At 49.4% G+C, this 17,401-nt stretch overlaps 1 protein-coding gene across 2 annotated transcripts in view; it reads left to right on the top strand.

Annotated features, from left to right (window-relative positions):
• The window catches only part of LOC119974717 (sialic acid-binding Ig-like lectin 10), a 38,394-nt gene extending 21,858 nt beyond the window's left edge, over positions 1-16,536 (top strand). The window contains exons 3-7 of one of the 2 annotated variants that reach the window (XM_038813867.1): positions 1,121-1,414; positions 5,064-5,345; positions 6,447-6,543; positions 14,685-14,769; positions 16,014-16,536. In XM_038813867.1, the coding sequence (XP_038669795.1) occupies positions 1,121-1,414; positions 5,064-5,345; positions 6,447-6,543; positions 14,685-14,769; positions 16,014-16,130 (875 nt within the window). In that variant the 3' untranslated portion in view covers positions 16,131-16,536. The remainder of the gene's footprint in view (positions 1-1,120; positions 1,415-5,063; positions 5,346-6,446; positions 6,544-14,684; positions 14,770-16,013) is intronic. The other variant, XM_038813868.1, reaches the window with a different exon arrangement.
• The last annotated feature ends 865 nt before the right edge of the window (positions 16,537-17,401 follow it).

Genomic DNA, 17,401 nt, shown 5'->3' with positions numbered 1-17,401 from the left:
TACAACACTAAATAATCCCTCAAAATGTTCCTTCAAACCTCCAAAAAACTTAACACGTTTAAACAGAAACACATCAGGTTAAAGACATTACTATTATGAGTTTAAATCACCCAAATGATTCAGAGATAGTCTTTTCTGGCAGAGATCACCACAGATCCAGCTCACTGCAAACACAGACACACACACACACAGGCACAGAAACTGGCTTTCTCCTTTGAAACAGCTCACAGCAAACCAGCCAGGCACTTTTCAGCTGCTCTCTCAAACTGAAAAACCAAAACACTGCAAAATGGCTGAGCTAAAAACCCAGCTCCACCCACACTCTGCCATCACTTCAGTAATATGAGCTGCTCCATTTCTTAAAGGTACATTGCTTAAATATCCATTTCTTAAAGGTTCTCTCACATGACACTATGCCCATCACTGTTATCAGGTTATCCACTCCCATCAATCTCTTCAATCCTGTTTAAAAACCTTACATATTGCTGAAAAACGCACACTCCTGTAGCGCCTTTCACCACCTCAAGACATGCCAAATCGATTCACAGAGTTAAATAATTCTTGAACTGTAGTCACTGCTGTAATGTGGGAAACACAACAGCCATTTTGTGCGCAGAAAGATCCCAAACCCTTTCACTATCTCAGATCGCCCGAAGAGCATGAAAGCCAGTGAAGTTATTCTTAAAGTGCAGTCACAGTGCAAAGTAGAAGTCACAGCGGTTAACTTATGGAGAGGAAGCTGCCACATACAGCAATGTGAAGAATAACCTGATCACCTGTTTCCAAGATAGTTTCAAATTGTTCCTGCCCGGCCGGGAACAGGATTTAATTTAACTTTGGAAGATTTTGGACAAAGTGATGAACCTGTTCTCCCCGAGCTGTGAGCTGTTTATCCGCCCTCACCCAGTGTGGTCAAATCAAAGGTCACTGAGTGAAAGTTAATTCAGCTGAGTGACAGAGCTTCATCAAGTCTAAAAATAGGAAATTCTTCAATGATCATTGTAATCTTTCTATTCGATATCATCCTTGTAAAAAGGCTTTCTCTTGTGGGACTGTCATTTCTATTTTAACTTATGCTTCACTTTACATATATTAACAAATATGATCCTGTGTGTGTTAGACTTCACAGATAAACCCAGGATATTCCCGGCTGATATTATTGCAGGAAAGCCTGTAGACATAAGCTGCATCTTCAACACAACGTGCAACGGAACAGCACCTGCCTTAACCTGGGACACTGCCACTGACGTACCTGGATCAGCCTCAAACACAGTAACTCAGCATGGCGTCACTCTGACCTATACTTCTGTTCTCAGCCTGACCCCATCACTCAGACACCACGGACAAAATCTCACCTGTAGACTGAGATATCCATCTGTTTCATCGGAGCGCACCCTCGTATTAACTGTGCAATGTAAGTATAGACATCTTTCATTCTTATGCACAGCAAGATCCCACAAGCAACAATATGTATACAACCAGAACATTTCCTTTTGATTGACAAAAATTGGCCAGAGAGATCTCCACAATTAATAATATTATGGGGTCACTTACATCTTATTGGGTGACGAGGCTTAAAAATTCATGCACAAAAAACACCTCTGGGTGCAGGTCTCCCTCACTACAGACCGTCTGACAGTTCAGTGCTCCCTTAGTACTGACCCTCTGACAATGCTGCACTCCCTCAGCACTGACCATCTGACAGTGCAGCACTCTCTTCATACTGACCCTCTGACAGTGCAGCGCTCCCTCAGTACTGACCCTCTGACAGTGCGGCACTCCCTCAGTACTGACATTCCGACTGTGCAGCACACTCTCAGTACTGACCCTCTGACAGTGCAGCACTCCCTCAGTACTTACACTCTGACAGTGCAGCACTCCCTCAGTACTGACCATCTGACAGTGCAGCACACCCTCAGTACTGACCCTCTGACAGTGCAGCACTCCCTCAGTACTGACCCTCTGACTGAACAGCACTCCCTCTGTACTGACCATCTGACAGTGCAGCGCTCCCCCAGTAGTGACCCACTGACAGTGCTGCACTCCCTCAGTACTGACCCTCTGACAGTGCAGCACTCCCCAGAACTGACAGACTGACAGTGCAGCACTCCCTCAGTACTGATCCTCTGACAGTGCAGTTCTCCCTCAGTACTGATCCTCTGACAGTGCAGCACTCTCTTCGTACTGACCCTCTGACAGTGCTGCCCTCCCTCAGCACTGACCCTCTGACAGTGCAACACTCCCTCAGTACTAACACTCTGACAGTGCAACAATCTCTCAGTTCTGACCCTTCAAAAGTGCAGCACCCCTTCATTTCGGACCCACTGACAGTGCTGCATTCCCGCAGCACTGACCGTCCTACTTGCAGCACTTCTTCAGTACTGACCCTCTGACAGTGCAGCACTCCCTCAGTACTGTCTGTCTGACAGGACAGCACTCCCTCAGTACTGACCCTCTGACAGTGCTGCCCTCCCTCAGCACAGACCCTCTGACAGTGCAGCGCTACCCCAGTAGTGACCTATTGAGAGTGAAGCACTCCCTCAGTACTGACCCTCTGACAGTGCAGCACTCCCTCAACACAGACCCTCTGACAGTGCAGCACTCCCTCAATACTGTCTGTCTGACAGTACAGCACTCACTCAGTACTGACTCTCTGACAGTGCAGCGCTCCCCCAGTACTGACCCACTGACCGTGCTGCACTCCCACAGTACAGACCCACTGACAGAGAAGCGCACCCCCAGAATTGACCCACTGACAGTGCAGCACTCCCTCCGTACTGACCCTCTGACAGTGCAGCACTCTCTTCGTACTGACCCTCTGACAGTGCTGCACTCCCTCAGCACAGACCATCTGATTGTGCAGCACTCCCTCATTACTGACCCTCTGGCAGTGCTGCGCTCCCCCAGAACTGACCCACTGAAAGTGCAGGACTCCCTCAGTACTTACACACTGACAGTGCAGCACTCCCTCAGCACAGACCATCTGACAGTGCAGCACTCCCTCAGTACTGACCCACTGACAGTGCATCTCTCCCCCAGTACTGACCCACTGACAGTGCAGCTCTCCCCCAGTCCTGACCCTCTGACAATGCAGCTCTCCCTCAGTCCTGACCCTCTGACAGGTAAGCACTCCCTCAGTACTGACCCTCTGACACTGCAGCACTCCCTCAGCACCGATCCTCTGACAGTGCAACAATCTCTCAGTTCTGACCCTCCAAAAGTGCAGCACCCCTTCATTGCGGACCCACTGACAGTGCTGCATTCACTCAGTACTGACCCTCTGACAGTGCTGTATTCCTGCAGTACTGACCCTCCGACTTGCAGCACTTCTTCAGTACTGACCCTCTGACAGTGCAGCACTCCCTCAGTACTGTCTGTCTGACAGTGCAGCACTCCCTCAGTACTGACCCACTGACCGTGCTGCACTCCCACAGTACAGACCCTCTGACAGAAAAGCGCACCCCCAGAATTGACCCACTGACAGTGCAGCACTCCCTCCGTACTGACCCTCTGACAGTGCAGCACTCTCTTCATACTGACCCACTGACAGTGCAGCACTCCCTCAGTACTGACCGACTGAAAGTGCTGAACTCCCTCAGTACTGACCCTCTGACAGTGCAGCACTCCCTCAGTACTGACCCTCTGACAGTGCAGCACTCCCTCAGTACTGACCCTCCATAAGGAAAGCACCCCTTCATTTCGGACCCTCTGACAGTGCAGCACTCCCTCAGTACTGACCCTCTGACAGTGCAGCACTCCCTCAGTACTGACCCTCTGACAGTGCAGCATTCCCTCAGTACTGACCCTCTGACAGTGCAGCAGTTCCTCAGTACTGACCCTCTGACAGTGCAGCACTCCCTCAGTATTGACCCTCTGACAGTGCAGCAGTTCCTCAGTACTGACCCTCTGACAGCGCAGCACCTAATCAGTAGTAGAGTACCCAATTATTTGTTTTCAATTATGGAGCAATTAAGCATGGCTAATCCACCTAACCTGCACATCTTTTGGGTTGTGGGGGTGAAACCCACACAGACTTGGGGAGAATGTGCAAACTCCACACGAACTGTGACCCAGAGCCGGGATTCGTACCCAGGTCCTCAGCGTTGCAGTCCCAGTGCTAAGCACTGTGCCACATGCCGCCCACTCCCTCAGTACTGACCATCGGACAGTGCAGCTCTTCCTCAGTACTGACCCTCTGACAAAGCTGCACTCCCACATTACTGACCCACTGACAGTGCAGCACTCCCTCAGTACTGACACTCTTACAGTGTAGCACTCCCTCTGCACTGACCCTCTGACAGTGCAGCACTTCCTCAGTCCTGACCATCTGACAGTGTAGCACTCCTTCTGCACTGACCCTCTGACAGTGCAGCACTCCGTCAGTGCTGACTCTGACAGTGCAACACTCCCTCAGTACTGACCCTCTGACAGTGCAGCTCTCCCTCAGTACTGATCCTCTGACAGGTTAACACTCCCTCAGTACTGACCCTCTGACAGTGCAGCACTCCCTCAGTCCTGAACAGTCTGTCTGGATGTGGTGAATGAGATTCACACGGTATTATAGTTACCAATGTCACTCTGTTCCAAGTATATACATGTATCAATATTGTAAGTGCAGTTGCACTACCTGACCACCAGGGGGAGTAGCTCTGGGAGTACTTGAGAGTTTGTACTGGGCTTCCTACTTGGCTCCGCCCAGAACTCCTCCTTCTGGAGCTGCTGTATAAAGATCCGTGCCACAGAGTCAGCTTGCCAGTTCACCAAAAGTTCAACGGCTAACAGGCTGGCTCTGTTGCAAGTATATTAAAACCGCTATTCTAATCCTACAAGTACGTGTCCGTAGAATTGATGGTTCCATCACTGGAGTACTTGCTTTACGGTTAAGAAACCTACATTAATATCACACCTTTCATAGGGTCCCCTTTCCAATGGCCGATGCAGGCCCGATGGGTTGAATGGCTTCATTCTGCACTGTAAATTGTATGATCTTTGATTCACATTCTCAGGGTCTCTGCAAGTGTTTCACTGCCAATGTAAGTTCACTGATCTTTATTTGTTTTTAGATCCACCACAGAATCTCTCAATTACTTCTCTTGATATTATTGATGCTTCATCGATCAATATAATTGAGGGGAATTCTACAGTGATAATCTGCTCTGTCGAGAGCTTCCCAGCTTCTAACCTGACGTGGAGACATCTTAATGTCCCAAAGAACAGAACAAGTTCCAACAATGAGCTGTGGTTGGCGATTCCTCATGTTACATCCAGGGACACTGGAGACTATGACTGTGTGGCAGAGAATGAACATGGAGCAGTGGAGGGGTCCATAACCATCACTGTGGAACGTGAGTGTATACAGACTTCAATAACTGTCTATATAACGGGCGGATTTTGATGTCCTAGGAAGTGAGATTTGCAAAAACACTTTGCGGTAACCTTTTTGGTGATTTTAATAAACAGTTATGTGTGATAGAGGAGTTCCTTGGCAAGTATATGTCCACACACAAATACACAGAAACATACGCAAAATCACACACACTGTGGTGAACCACTGTGTACACCTGTATTAGGGGATGTTAGGTAGCACCTGCACTACAGGTTCGCCGGTAGCCCCTGCTGGCTAGCTCCACCCATAAGGAGCCGTATAAATATCCGTGTCCTCCTTCTGATCAGCCATTTCGCCAGCTGCAGCAGGAGGCCATGCATCTGACTGCAATAAAGCTACAGTTGTACCAATCTGAGTCTTTCATGCAATTGATCGTGCATCACACACACACTTGCTAGTGCATGCAGATGGTGAAATATGCACACACACAGATAGAAGATACACACACTCACAAACAAACACACACATACACACTGGTGCACACAGTTGGTGAAATATGCACACAGATAGAAAATGCACACATGCACATTCTCTCACACACACATACTTTCACCCCCGCACAGACATGCACACTCACACACACACTCTCAAACAGACACACACACACACTCACACACAGCCACACACACACAGACACACTCATACACAGACACACGCTCTCAGATGCACGTGCTCACACACAGACGTATACACACAAGCACATGCAACACATCACTGCTGTTCCTTCACTGTCACTGGGTCAAAGTCCTGAAACTGTTCCGAACAGTGCTTTGTGTACCTACATCACCTGGACTGCAGCGTTTCAAGAAGGCGGCTCAACATCACCTTCTCAAGGGCAATAAGTGATTGGCAATGAAGGCTGGCCGAGCCAGCAACACCCACACCCTGTGAAAGAAATAAAAAATACACACATGGTCAGAGATCTACATCTACATCTACATACACACACCCATGGGGTTTCTTGGCCACCTCTGTTATACCAAATGCTCCTTAGCCTTAAAGTTGTACAATTAGACCTTACTATCGATCAGATTGTGTCATTCATTGGCTGTTTTTACAGGTCGAGGTTCCAATGATTGGAAAGCAGGATTGCTTGGAGCTGGAATCACTTTGGGTGTTGGACTAAGTGGATTTTTCATATTCAAGTGTGTGAAAAAGTAAGCACGAGGGTTTAATTTGCTACTCTTCACCATCCTGGGTTGCGGGGATAGCATAGATACGTGGCTTGAGTAGGGAGCTCTTTGTAAGGGCTGGTGCAGACTCAATGAGCCGAATGGCCTCCTTCTGCACTATAAATTCTATGATTCTATGATCCTCAGCTCAACCTTCTCCCCTCCACAAGAGAAATTGCATTTTCACAAGCTCACTGAATCCCTACACAATTTACAGGGAATTAAATACTTTTTAAGAGCTATAATGTAGGAAATGGGGAAGCCAGTCTGAGCACAGTGAGCTCCCACAAACACCAACAGATTACCTGTCCATGGTTGGGTTGGGGTTCTGAGGGATATAGATTGGTCCCAGAACACTGGGGCGAATTCCCCTCGCTCTCCTCCTAACAGTGTCCACGGGAACGTTCTCATCCACCTGGGAGGGCAGACGGGGCCTGGGTTAGTGCCTTGTCCAACGTAGCAGTCCGCCCTCAGTCCTGACACTAGGAGTATCGACGTGGATTGTAAGGTGCCTTGGGACTGAGATTGTGAACGGTGCAATATAAATGCAAGTGTTGCTTCCGGGAGACTCGAGACACACCCCAAATCCTCGTGCATGAATTAGGTCAGGTCTGGAGCCAATCTTTCAGAGGTCGAGATCAAGAGCCAGATAACATGCTTTAAACGTACCGTGCAGTAAAACATGGACACATAGTTATAACTGTGATCTTCCGCTCCCGTTCTTCTGGGGCTGGTTTGGGCTGAAAATCTTGTGAGAGGCCCAGGTCGTGTTTTATGTTGGCGGGAAGTTGGAAGGGCGGGTGGAGGTTGGCTGCAATTGCCCCTGCTAACCTCCGCTCACCCACCCCCACACCCCACCCCGTGACAGAGCTTCCGACGTCAATGCCGGGACCCCATTATTTGCATGTCATTATCAAATTTCTACTTTGATCATCACTCTTCCCCCCCCCCCCCCCCCCGCATTATGTAGTTCATCCACACCGGCAGGAATTATGACTGATCACTCACGGCGTGCACCTGACGGGCAGTGTCGCTTAGGTGATTGTATCACTCAGCGGAGCACAGTGTCAAGACCGAGCCAGGTGTAAGAGAGTTGGAGGGGTTTGGAGTTAGCTTCATGGTTAGGGCCTTGCATGAGTGGTGTTTCCATTCCAACGTTTGTGTACCGAGTTGGCCAGTAAAGAAAGGCGTCCTGGTGTTTAAAAAAATACATTATTGGCAGGGCCGGAGTGTCATCGTGGGGCCTGCCCTGTGCCATTTTCTTTTCAACATCCCTCGCCATCGGTGCTGGTGGCTTTAACACCGCCTATCCCGTCCGCTGACGCGCTGTACAATAAAAAAATATTAAACTCCACCCATTGTCTGAATGCCAACATGGATCCTACCAAAGGACAAAGCAAGTTGAGAAAGCTGTCACGAAACACGCTGATGTTATCTGCAAGGGTATCCCAACTTGGAACACTGGTTCGAGGGGGTGTATAGTTTTTGTTTGGTTTGGTGTGAGGAGACAAGTGAAATTCCAGTGAGAATAATCAGCCCAGTCATCGCATAACAATTATTAAGACTATTTATTAAGATGTATGAATTATTAAACACAGACAGTTTCTTTAGAATGTACCCCTTGTTACAAAATTTATCTACCATACCGGTACTCTGCAAGACTTCCCCTATTCTCCAAACAACATCCAAATTGAATAACCTGCTATAATTACCACACGATACAGAATGGAGTCGAATCAGGAACTGTCTTTTCCCTAGTCCAGTGAAGATATTTTAATATTGCTGTTACAAAGGTTTTGTCTACTATCTTGACGCTAAGATTTCGAAGAATGTTTGCTGTAAGCTTGGCCTTCGGCCGTGGTGGGTATAAACTGGCCGGCCCGCTTTATGAGACTGATAGATGGTAACTGCCCCCTTCTGGCTTCTCAGAGTCTGGGAAATTGTACCTTTGTTGTTCTTTGATTATATGTATTCAGCTTCCTTTCTTCCCCTCTGCTCTCCTCCTCATCCATTCTCTTCCACCCCTTCTTGCACAATCTCCAATTTCTGACACTTTCAATGGTTTCTGAGAACATCTGCTGCTTCAGAGGGTTCACTTCAGCCACTGGAGCGAGATTGGACAGAAACTCAGTCAGCGATTGCCCAGCTTTGCAATGGAATCTGGACCCGCACCAGTACAAAGGGTTAACAGTGTGCCTTTAAAAATAGACAAAACCTATGATTGAAACAAGTGGTGTTTCCCCACTTGTTCCCTAATACCTGATTTGACTTAGTGGCATTTAAACCCTTTCTTTTTTTTTAATAAACAATTTTATTGAGGTAGTTTTTGGCTTTATAAACAGTTACAGACATCATCAGAAAGAAAGCAAAAAAGGCAAAAATGTGCAAACATCCACGTACTTTCAATACTTCCATCGTAACTTATTGCACAAGCCCGCTCCCCTCCCACCGGTACTACCCGCCATATTTTCCCTCCTACTCTACTCTACCCCCCCCCTCCCCCCCCACCCCCCTGCTGACGCTCACTCTCCCGCAAAGAAGTCAATAAATGGTTGCCACCTCCGGGTGAACCCCTGCACAGATCCCCTCAAGGCGAACTTAATTTTTTCCATCCCCAGGAAACTCGACATGTCCGCAAGCCACCACTCAGTCTTCGGGGGCTTTGAGTCCCTCCATGCCAATAATATTCGTCGCCGGGCTATCAGGGAAGCAAAGGTGAACACATCGGCCTCTTTCTCCCCCTGGATGCCCGGGTCTTCCGAAACCCCAAAAATTGCCACCCCTGGACTCATCACCACCCTTGTTTTTAGCACCTGGGACATGACCCCCGCAAATCCCTCCCAGTACCCCCTCAGCTTAGGGCATGCCCAAAACATGTGAACATGGTTCGCTGGTCCTCCCGCGCACCTAGCGTATTTGTCCTCTATCCCGAAAAATTTGCTCATCCGAGCCACCGTCATATGGGCCCGGTGAACGACCTTAAATTGGATCAGCCCGAGCCTAGCACATGTCGCGGTCGAATTTACCCTACTCAGGGCCTCTGCCCACAGCCCATCCTCCGTTTCCCCGCCTAGCTCCTCCTCCCATTTAAGTTTCAGTTCCTCTGTCTGGGACCCTTCCTCCCTTATGAGCACCTTATATATACCCGAGACTCTGCCCTCCCCTTCTTCCCTCCTAGAGACTATTCTGTCGAGGATCCCCATTGGCGTGAGGCGCGGGAAAGATGGGACCTGTCTACGAACAAAGTCCCGCAACTGTAGGTATCTAAAATCATTTCCCCTTACCAACCCAAATTTCTCCTCCAAGCTCCTCAAACTCGTGAAGCTCCCTTCCAGGAACATATCACCCACCCATCCCGCCCCTGCTCGCCGCCATACTCGGAACCCCCATCCATACTCCCGGGGGCAAACCGATGGTTGTCGCAGATTGGCGCCCAGACAGATGCCCCCATCTCCCCCACATGCCTCCTCCACTGGCCCCATATCCGCAGGGTCGCCACCACTACCGGGCTGGTGGTGTACTTGGCCGGCGGCAGCGGTAGAGGAGCCGTGACCAGGGCTTCCAAGCTGGAGCCCCTGCACGAAGCCGCCTCCACCCGCTCCCAAATAGACCCCGTACCCACCATCCATTTCCTTATCATAGCGATGTTGGCCGCCCAGTAATAATTGACCAGACTCGGCAAAGCCAGCCCTCCCTCACTGCGGTTCCTCTCCAACATCGCCTTCTTCACCCGCGGGGATTTTCCCGCCCAGACAAAGCTCATGAACAGCCCGTTAACTCTTTTGAAGAAGGACTGTGGGATAAAGATCGGGAGGCACTGAAAAATAAACAAAAATCGAGGGAGGATTGTCATCTTTACAGTCTGCACCCTCCCTGCCAGCGACAGCGGGAATGCATCCCATCTCCGAAACTCTCCCTTCATTTGCTCCACCACCCTGGCCAAATTTAACTTATGCAGCCTGCCCCAGTCTCGTGCCATCTGGATTCCCAAATACCGGAAATTTTCCTCAACCAGCCTAAACGGTAGCCCTCTCAATCTGTTCTCCTGGCCCCTTGCCTGGGCCACAAACATTTTACTCTTGACCGTATTTAATTTGTATCCTGAGAACTGGCCGAACTTCCTCAGCATTCCCAGTATAGTTCCCATCCCGGCCACTGGGTCCGACATGTACAGGAGCAGGTCGTCTGCATAAAGAGAAACCCTGTGTTCAACCTCGCCCCTCACCATCCCCTTCCAACCCTCTGCGGCTCTCAGCGCAATCGCCAGCGGCTCTATGGCCAGCGCAAACAGCAGCGGGGAGAGCGGGCAGCCCTGTCTGGTCCCTCGGTACAACCTAAAGTACTCCGACACTTCTCTGTTGGTCCTGATGCTGGCCCTCGGGGCCTGATATAATAATTTGATCCAATCCACCAATCCCTCCCCGAACCCAAACCGTCCGAGCACCTCCCATAGATAGTCCCCCTCCACCCGGTCAAAGGCCTTCTCGGCGTCCATTACCACCACTACCTCCACCTCTCTACCTGCCGGGGGCATCATTATCACATTGAGCAATCTCCTCAGATTGGCCGCCAGCTGCCTACCTTTCACGAACCCCGTTTGATCCTCCCCAATCACCTCCGGTACACAGTCCTCCATTCTACCCGCCAGTACCTTTGCCAGGAGCTTGGCGTCTACATTAATCAGGGAGATTGGCCTGTAGGACCCGCACACCTCCGGGTCTTTACCCCGCTTCAATATCAGAGATATGGTGGCTTGTGACATTGTCGGCGGCAGGGTCCCTCTGTCCCTTGCCTTATTGAAAACCCTCGCCAAGACCGGGCCCACCAGCTCAGAGAACTTCCTATAAAACTCTACTGGGTATCCATCCGGCCCCGGGGACTTCCCCGACTGCATAGCCTTAAGGCCCCCCAATACCTCCTCTACTCTAATCGGGGCCCCCAGCTCTTCCACTCGCCCCCCACCAACTGTTGGGAATGTTAACCCGTCCAGAAACCTTTTCATCCCCTCCGGTTCTTCCGGCGGCCCTGAAGTATACAGCTTACGATAGAAGTCCCGGAATACCCTATTCAATTCTGCCTGGTCCTCCACTTTGCGCCCCCCCTCGTCCCTCACTCTACCTATTTCCCTGGCCGCCTCCCTCCTCCTGAGTTGCTGCGCTAACAGTCTGCTAGCCTTTTCCCCATGCTCGTACACCACTCCCCTCGCCTTCCTAAGCTGTTCCACGGCCCTGCTCGTGGATAGTGCCCCCAGTTCCGCCTGTAGTCTCTGCCTCTCCCTGAGTAAAACTTCCCCCGGGGACTCCGCGTGCTCTTCATCTATCCGACCCATTTCCCTGACCAATCTATCCATCTCTGCCCGGTCTGCCTTGGCTCTGTGGGCCCCAATTGAAATCAGCTCCCCCCACACTACTGCCTTTAGCGCCTCCCACAAGGTCGCCGATGAGACCTCCCCCGTGTCATTCACCTGCAGGTAATTTTTTACACATTTCCGAAGCCTCTCGCAGATCCCCTCCTCCGACAGCAGTCCCACATCTAGCCTCCATTGCGGGCGTTGATAGCTCGCTCCCCCGAACTGCAGGTCCATCCAATGCGGGGCATGGTCTGAAATGGTAATTGCTGAGTATTCCATGTTCTTTACCTCCCCCATACAGTCCCTGCTTAGTACAAAGAAATCTATCCTGGAATATACTTTATGGACGTGCGAGTAAAACGAGTAGCCCCTTCCTGTTGGCTGTCTATCTCTCCAGGGGTCCACTGCCCCCATTTGCTCCATAAACCCTTTCAGCTCCCTTGCCATTGCTGAGAGTCTACCCGTTCTGGGACACGACCGATCCAAAGTCGGGTCAAGGACCATGTTAAAGTCCCCTCCCATTATTAGCCTGCGAGAATCCAAGTCCAGGATCTTCCCCAGCACTCTTTTAATGAAGTCCACGTCATCCCAGTTCGGGGCATATATATTCACCAGCACCACTCTTCTCCCCTCCAGTCTGCCCCGTACCATCAGGTATCTGCCCCCCACTGCCTGCGGATATGCCCTCTGCCTCAAATTGCACGCGCTTGTTGATCATGATTGCCACCCCTCTGGACTTCGAGTCCAAGTCCGAGTGGAAGACCTGGCTAATCCAGCCCTTTCTTAGCCTGGTCTGGTCTGACACTTTCAGATGTGTCTCCTGCAACATAATTACTTCCGCCCTCAGGGCCCGCAAGTGCGCGAACACCCGCGCCCTCTTAACCGGCCCATTCAATTCCTTGACGTTCCAGGTGATCAGCCTGGTTGGGGGGCACATCCCACCCCCCCCACCCCGCCGGTCAGCCATAGCCTTTCTCGGGCCGGCCCCTGGCCCGTGCGTCGCGCCATTCCTGGCCCGCCCTTTGGCTGCCTCCACCCTCGACCTCCTTTCCAGTGCCTATTTCAAGTCCCTCTCCCGTCAGCAGAACAACCCCCCCCCTCCCCTAACCCCATCCCCCGATACCCCCACCCCTGCCATCTACTGGCTGTAACTTCCCCCCCCATCTGACTCCCTTGACTAGCCAATCTGCTAGCCCGGTGACTCAACACTCCGGCGCCTTCCTGTCTCATTCCCATTGTTTCCCCGTCCTCCTCCCCACCCACTGGGGCAAGCCGGCTCCAGTGTCTTTCGCGAGCTGCACAAAAAGCCCAAACAGGAAAAAAAAAACCACAGAAAAAAGAGAAAAAGCACATAAATGTCTATGAACAAAGGAAAGAGTCTCAAATGTTCCGCTTGGCCCCTTTGGCCCATCAAACCGTTGAGCAGCAGTCCAGGCACATTCGGCGTTCCTTCCCACAGAAATCCTCGGGCCCTAACTCGCGTCCTTGGGACCTCCTTTCGGGATCAGCCCCAGGTCCCTCACAAAATCCATCGCTTCTTCGGGCTCGGAGAAGTAGTGGTGTTGACCCTGGTGCGTGACCCATAGCCGAGCTGGGAACAGCAGACCAAACTTCACGTGCTTCTTGAACAGCACCTCCTTGACATTCTTAAAGGCTGCTCGCCGCCAAGCCACCTCCTGGCTTAGGTCCTGATAAATGCGGAGAACACTGTTGTTCCACGTGCTGCTCCTGGCTCTCTTTGCCAACTACAGCACCCGCTCCTTGTCCACGAACCTGTGGAACCTATTTACCATCGGGCGGGGGGGGGGGGTCCGCCCGGCCGCCCCTGCCTTGCCTGCACTCTGTGTGCCCCCTCCAGCTCCAGCGGTCGCGGAAAGGCTTCGGGCCCCATCAGCTGCTTCAGCAGGTCTGCTACAAACGCTGCAGCATCAGCTCCCTCAGCCCCCTCCGGGAGGCCGACCATCCTCAGATTGTTCCTGCGGACTCTATTCTCCAGCTCCTCCACTCTGTCCAGCAGTCTTCTCTGCCGCTCTTTCATGCCGTCAACTTCTAGCGCTGCAACCGTTTGCGCATCCGCCTGCTCCTCCACCGCCTCTCCCAGCTCCTTAACTTTAACATCCTGCGCATCCAGCCTCTGGTTCAGCTGATCCACCGCTTTCTGGATTGGGTCCAAGCTGTCCCGCTTCAGCGCTTCAAAACTGGACTTCATTACCTGGAGCATGTTATCCAGCGCCTGCTGGATTGCTGAGTCCGGGGTCCGTGTGTCCGCCATCTTAGGTCCCAGGTAATTTTCTTCAGGTCCTTGTCTCTGTCCCTTTTTTTCCTTCTTCTTCTGCCTTCTGGAATCCCGCTGTTCCATGTGCCGCAGCCCGCTCCTCTGCACCTTCGCTGCCGCCTTCCTTCGCCCAGCTCCTTAAATTTTACCTCCTGGGCATCTGAAGTGGGTCCAAGCTGTCCCTCCTCAGCAACTCCAAACTTTATTTCCTTGTCCTGGAGGAAGGAAGGTCCGTGGGTCCGCCATCTTACCCTTCAGGTCAGTTTCCTCCTTGCCTCTGTCTCTCTCTTTCTTCCTCTACCTGCTGGCCTCCCACGATTCCATCTGCTGCAACCCGCTCTCCTCTTCTTTCACGGCAGCCTTTTTGCCGCCCCCGTGGTCCCGCTATCGCGGGGAATCAGCTGCTAAGCCCCGCCGGTGTGAGAGCCCGCCGAATGTGCGGCTCACTCGAACATCGCCGCCACCGGAAGTCATTTAAACCCTTTCTAATTAATAACACAGATTGTGCAGCACAGGAAGAGATCATTCGGCCCAAACAGAGCCCATCCGCAGTTGCTCCTCAGACGATAAGTCGGACAAGTCCTGGGTAAGTAACATAACGATAATAAAAATATAATAATAATCATTTTTTTGTCACAAGTAGGCTTAAATTAACACTGCAGTGAGGTTACTGTGATTCTGGTAACAATGATTCTTAAAAATTATCAAAAATTAAACCCCATTATGGGCAGCACGGTAGCACAAGTGGCTAGCACTGTGGCTTCACAGCGCCAGGGTCCCAGGTTCGATTCCCCACTGGGACACTGTCTGTGCGGAGTCTGCACATTCTCCCTGTGTCTGCGTGGGTTCCCTCCGGGTTCTCCGGTTTCCTCCCACAGTCCAAAGACGTGCAGATTAGATGGATTGGCCTTGCTTAAATAGCCCTTAGTGTCCAAAAAGATTCAGAGGGGTTATTGAGTTATGGGGATCGGGTGGAAGTGAGGGGTTAAGTGGGTTGGTGCAGACTTGATGGGCCGAATGGCCTCCTTCTGCACTGTATATTCTATGTTCTGTGTGTTCAGTATCAATGATCAACTCCCATTCATTATCAATAATGAAACACAGTCCAATATCAATAATCAAACCCAACATTTCAGAATCAATAATTAAATCCAACAAGGTTTAGTGTCAATATTTAAACACTGTTCAGTAACAATAATCAAACCCCATTCAGTATCAATAATCAAACCCCATTCGGTATGAATAAGTAAACACCGTTCAGTATCAATAATTAATACCTGTTCAGTATCAATAATCAAACGCCGTTCAGTATCACTAATCAAACACCGTTCAGTATCAATAATTAATCCCTGTTCAGTATCAATAATCAAACACTGTTCAGTATCAATAATCAAACCCCATTCAGTTTTATTAAGCAAACACCGTTCAGTATCAATAATTAATCCCTGTTCAGTATCAATAATAAAACGCTGTTCAGTATGACTAATCAAACGCTGTTCAGTATCAATAATTAATCCCTGTTCAGTATCAATAATCAAACACTGTTCAGTATCAATAATCAATCACTGTTCAGTCTCAATAATCAAACACCGTTCAGTATCAATAATCAAACCTCGTTCAGTATCAATAATCAACCACCATTCAGTATCAATAATCAAACACTGTTCAGTCTCAATAATCAAACCCATCAGTGTTGAGAATAAATAATTAAATTCTATTCACTATCAATAATTATTGTCTCTGTTGCGGGTGGAATTTTCGATTTGGATCATTAACACAAAACACAGATCGATCTGATTGTCTCGCTGTTTATTTCTGTTTCTCTTACAGAAGAAAGAAGAGAAAGAGCTGGAAATGAAATCTGAGCATGGCCTCAGTCCTGATTCGGAAGATAATGTTTATGAAAGCTGTGAGATTGACAAAGATTCTGTGTATGTAAACGTATAGACTGAGCATGTTTGACTTGGACACACTTCAGAAGAATGCAGAACAAAAGGATCATTTGAGTCTCCAAATTACCTCCTGAAAAATCACAGGGCATCCTCTCTTTCAATGTTTCCTAAGTTTTCTGGACTTGCCAGAGTGCCATTTGGACAATTCAACACTTTTAGATTTAGCGCTGGTTTTTGCATGCTAATATTCCCCATTTTCTCATTCTCGTGTCTGGCACTGATACACGCTGGCTTAATGCATCAGTGGCTGTGTTTGTTTATATGCAGCAAGTCCTGTAGTGAAGGGACTTCAAACCAGGGGCCACCTGGCTTCAGAAGCTCTCCACTGAGCTGCTCCACCTCCGAGTAAAAACCACATACCTCAAACCACCAAAATGGTTTCATATGGACCTCCTGTTATGGGCCAGGGTTTAGAGAACATGGAGTTCATCTGACCCACAACTTTTAATAGATTGTGGTATGGGGAGCACACGGCCACTCCACAGGTGTGGTACAGCAGAAATCTCAAAGTATTTTTTAAAGCAAAACAATGTTTATTCTATGAACTCAAGTTAACCTTTTTAAAACATACAGTGAACATCTTAGCAACCATCAATTCAAATACAACCCCCAAAGAATACAAGACTAAGTAATCCTTAATAAATTCCCAAACATCCATAAGACTTAAAAACATGTTTGAACAGAAGCACAGCATGTTCAAATTCACTACTGTGAGCAGTTACCACTTTGAAAACGCCAAATGACCATTCATAAGCTTGCAGAGATTCATGCACATCCTGCTATGATTTCAGCTTCTCCAAAACTAAAATGAAACCAAACCCACCCTGCAGCAAAAAGCCTAAAGGGAAAGTAAAAAGCTGACAGACAGCCCAGTTCCACCCACTCTCTGACATCACTGCAGTAATAAACACCCATTTCTTAAAGGTACTCTCACTACAGGTATTTAAATACACAACCATTTATAAACACCCATTTCTTAAAGGTACTCTCAGATAACACTCCTGATTGGTACTTCCTGATATAAACTCTCAGTGCGATGCCAGGCACATTGGCTGTAAATCCCAGAGATTAGATGATCAATTCGAACTGCAGATAGGCCGATTATAATAGGCAGATTACAGACCATATGCCACCAGCCTGATCTCGTAAAGCCGAAAAGAATTGATCTACAGTTAGATATGGTTTTGTGATTGGGCAGCACTTACTGAACAACCCCAAATACGCTAATAGCTACACTAATAACCAACTCAAGATAATTACTGGAGC

The sequence above is a fragment of the Scyliorhinus canicula genome, chromosome 12 (assembly GCF_902713615.1).
Source record: "Scyliorhinus canicula chromosome 12, sScyCan1.1, whole genome shotgun sequence".
In the NCBI taxonomy this organism is placed as follows: domain Eukaryota; kingdom Metazoa; phylum Chordata; class Chondrichthyes; order Carcharhiniformes; family Scyliorhinidae; genus Scyliorhinus; species Scyliorhinus canicula.
Note: the sequence above shows the minus strand (reverse complement) of the source record. Positions and strands in the feature narration are given on the sequence as shown.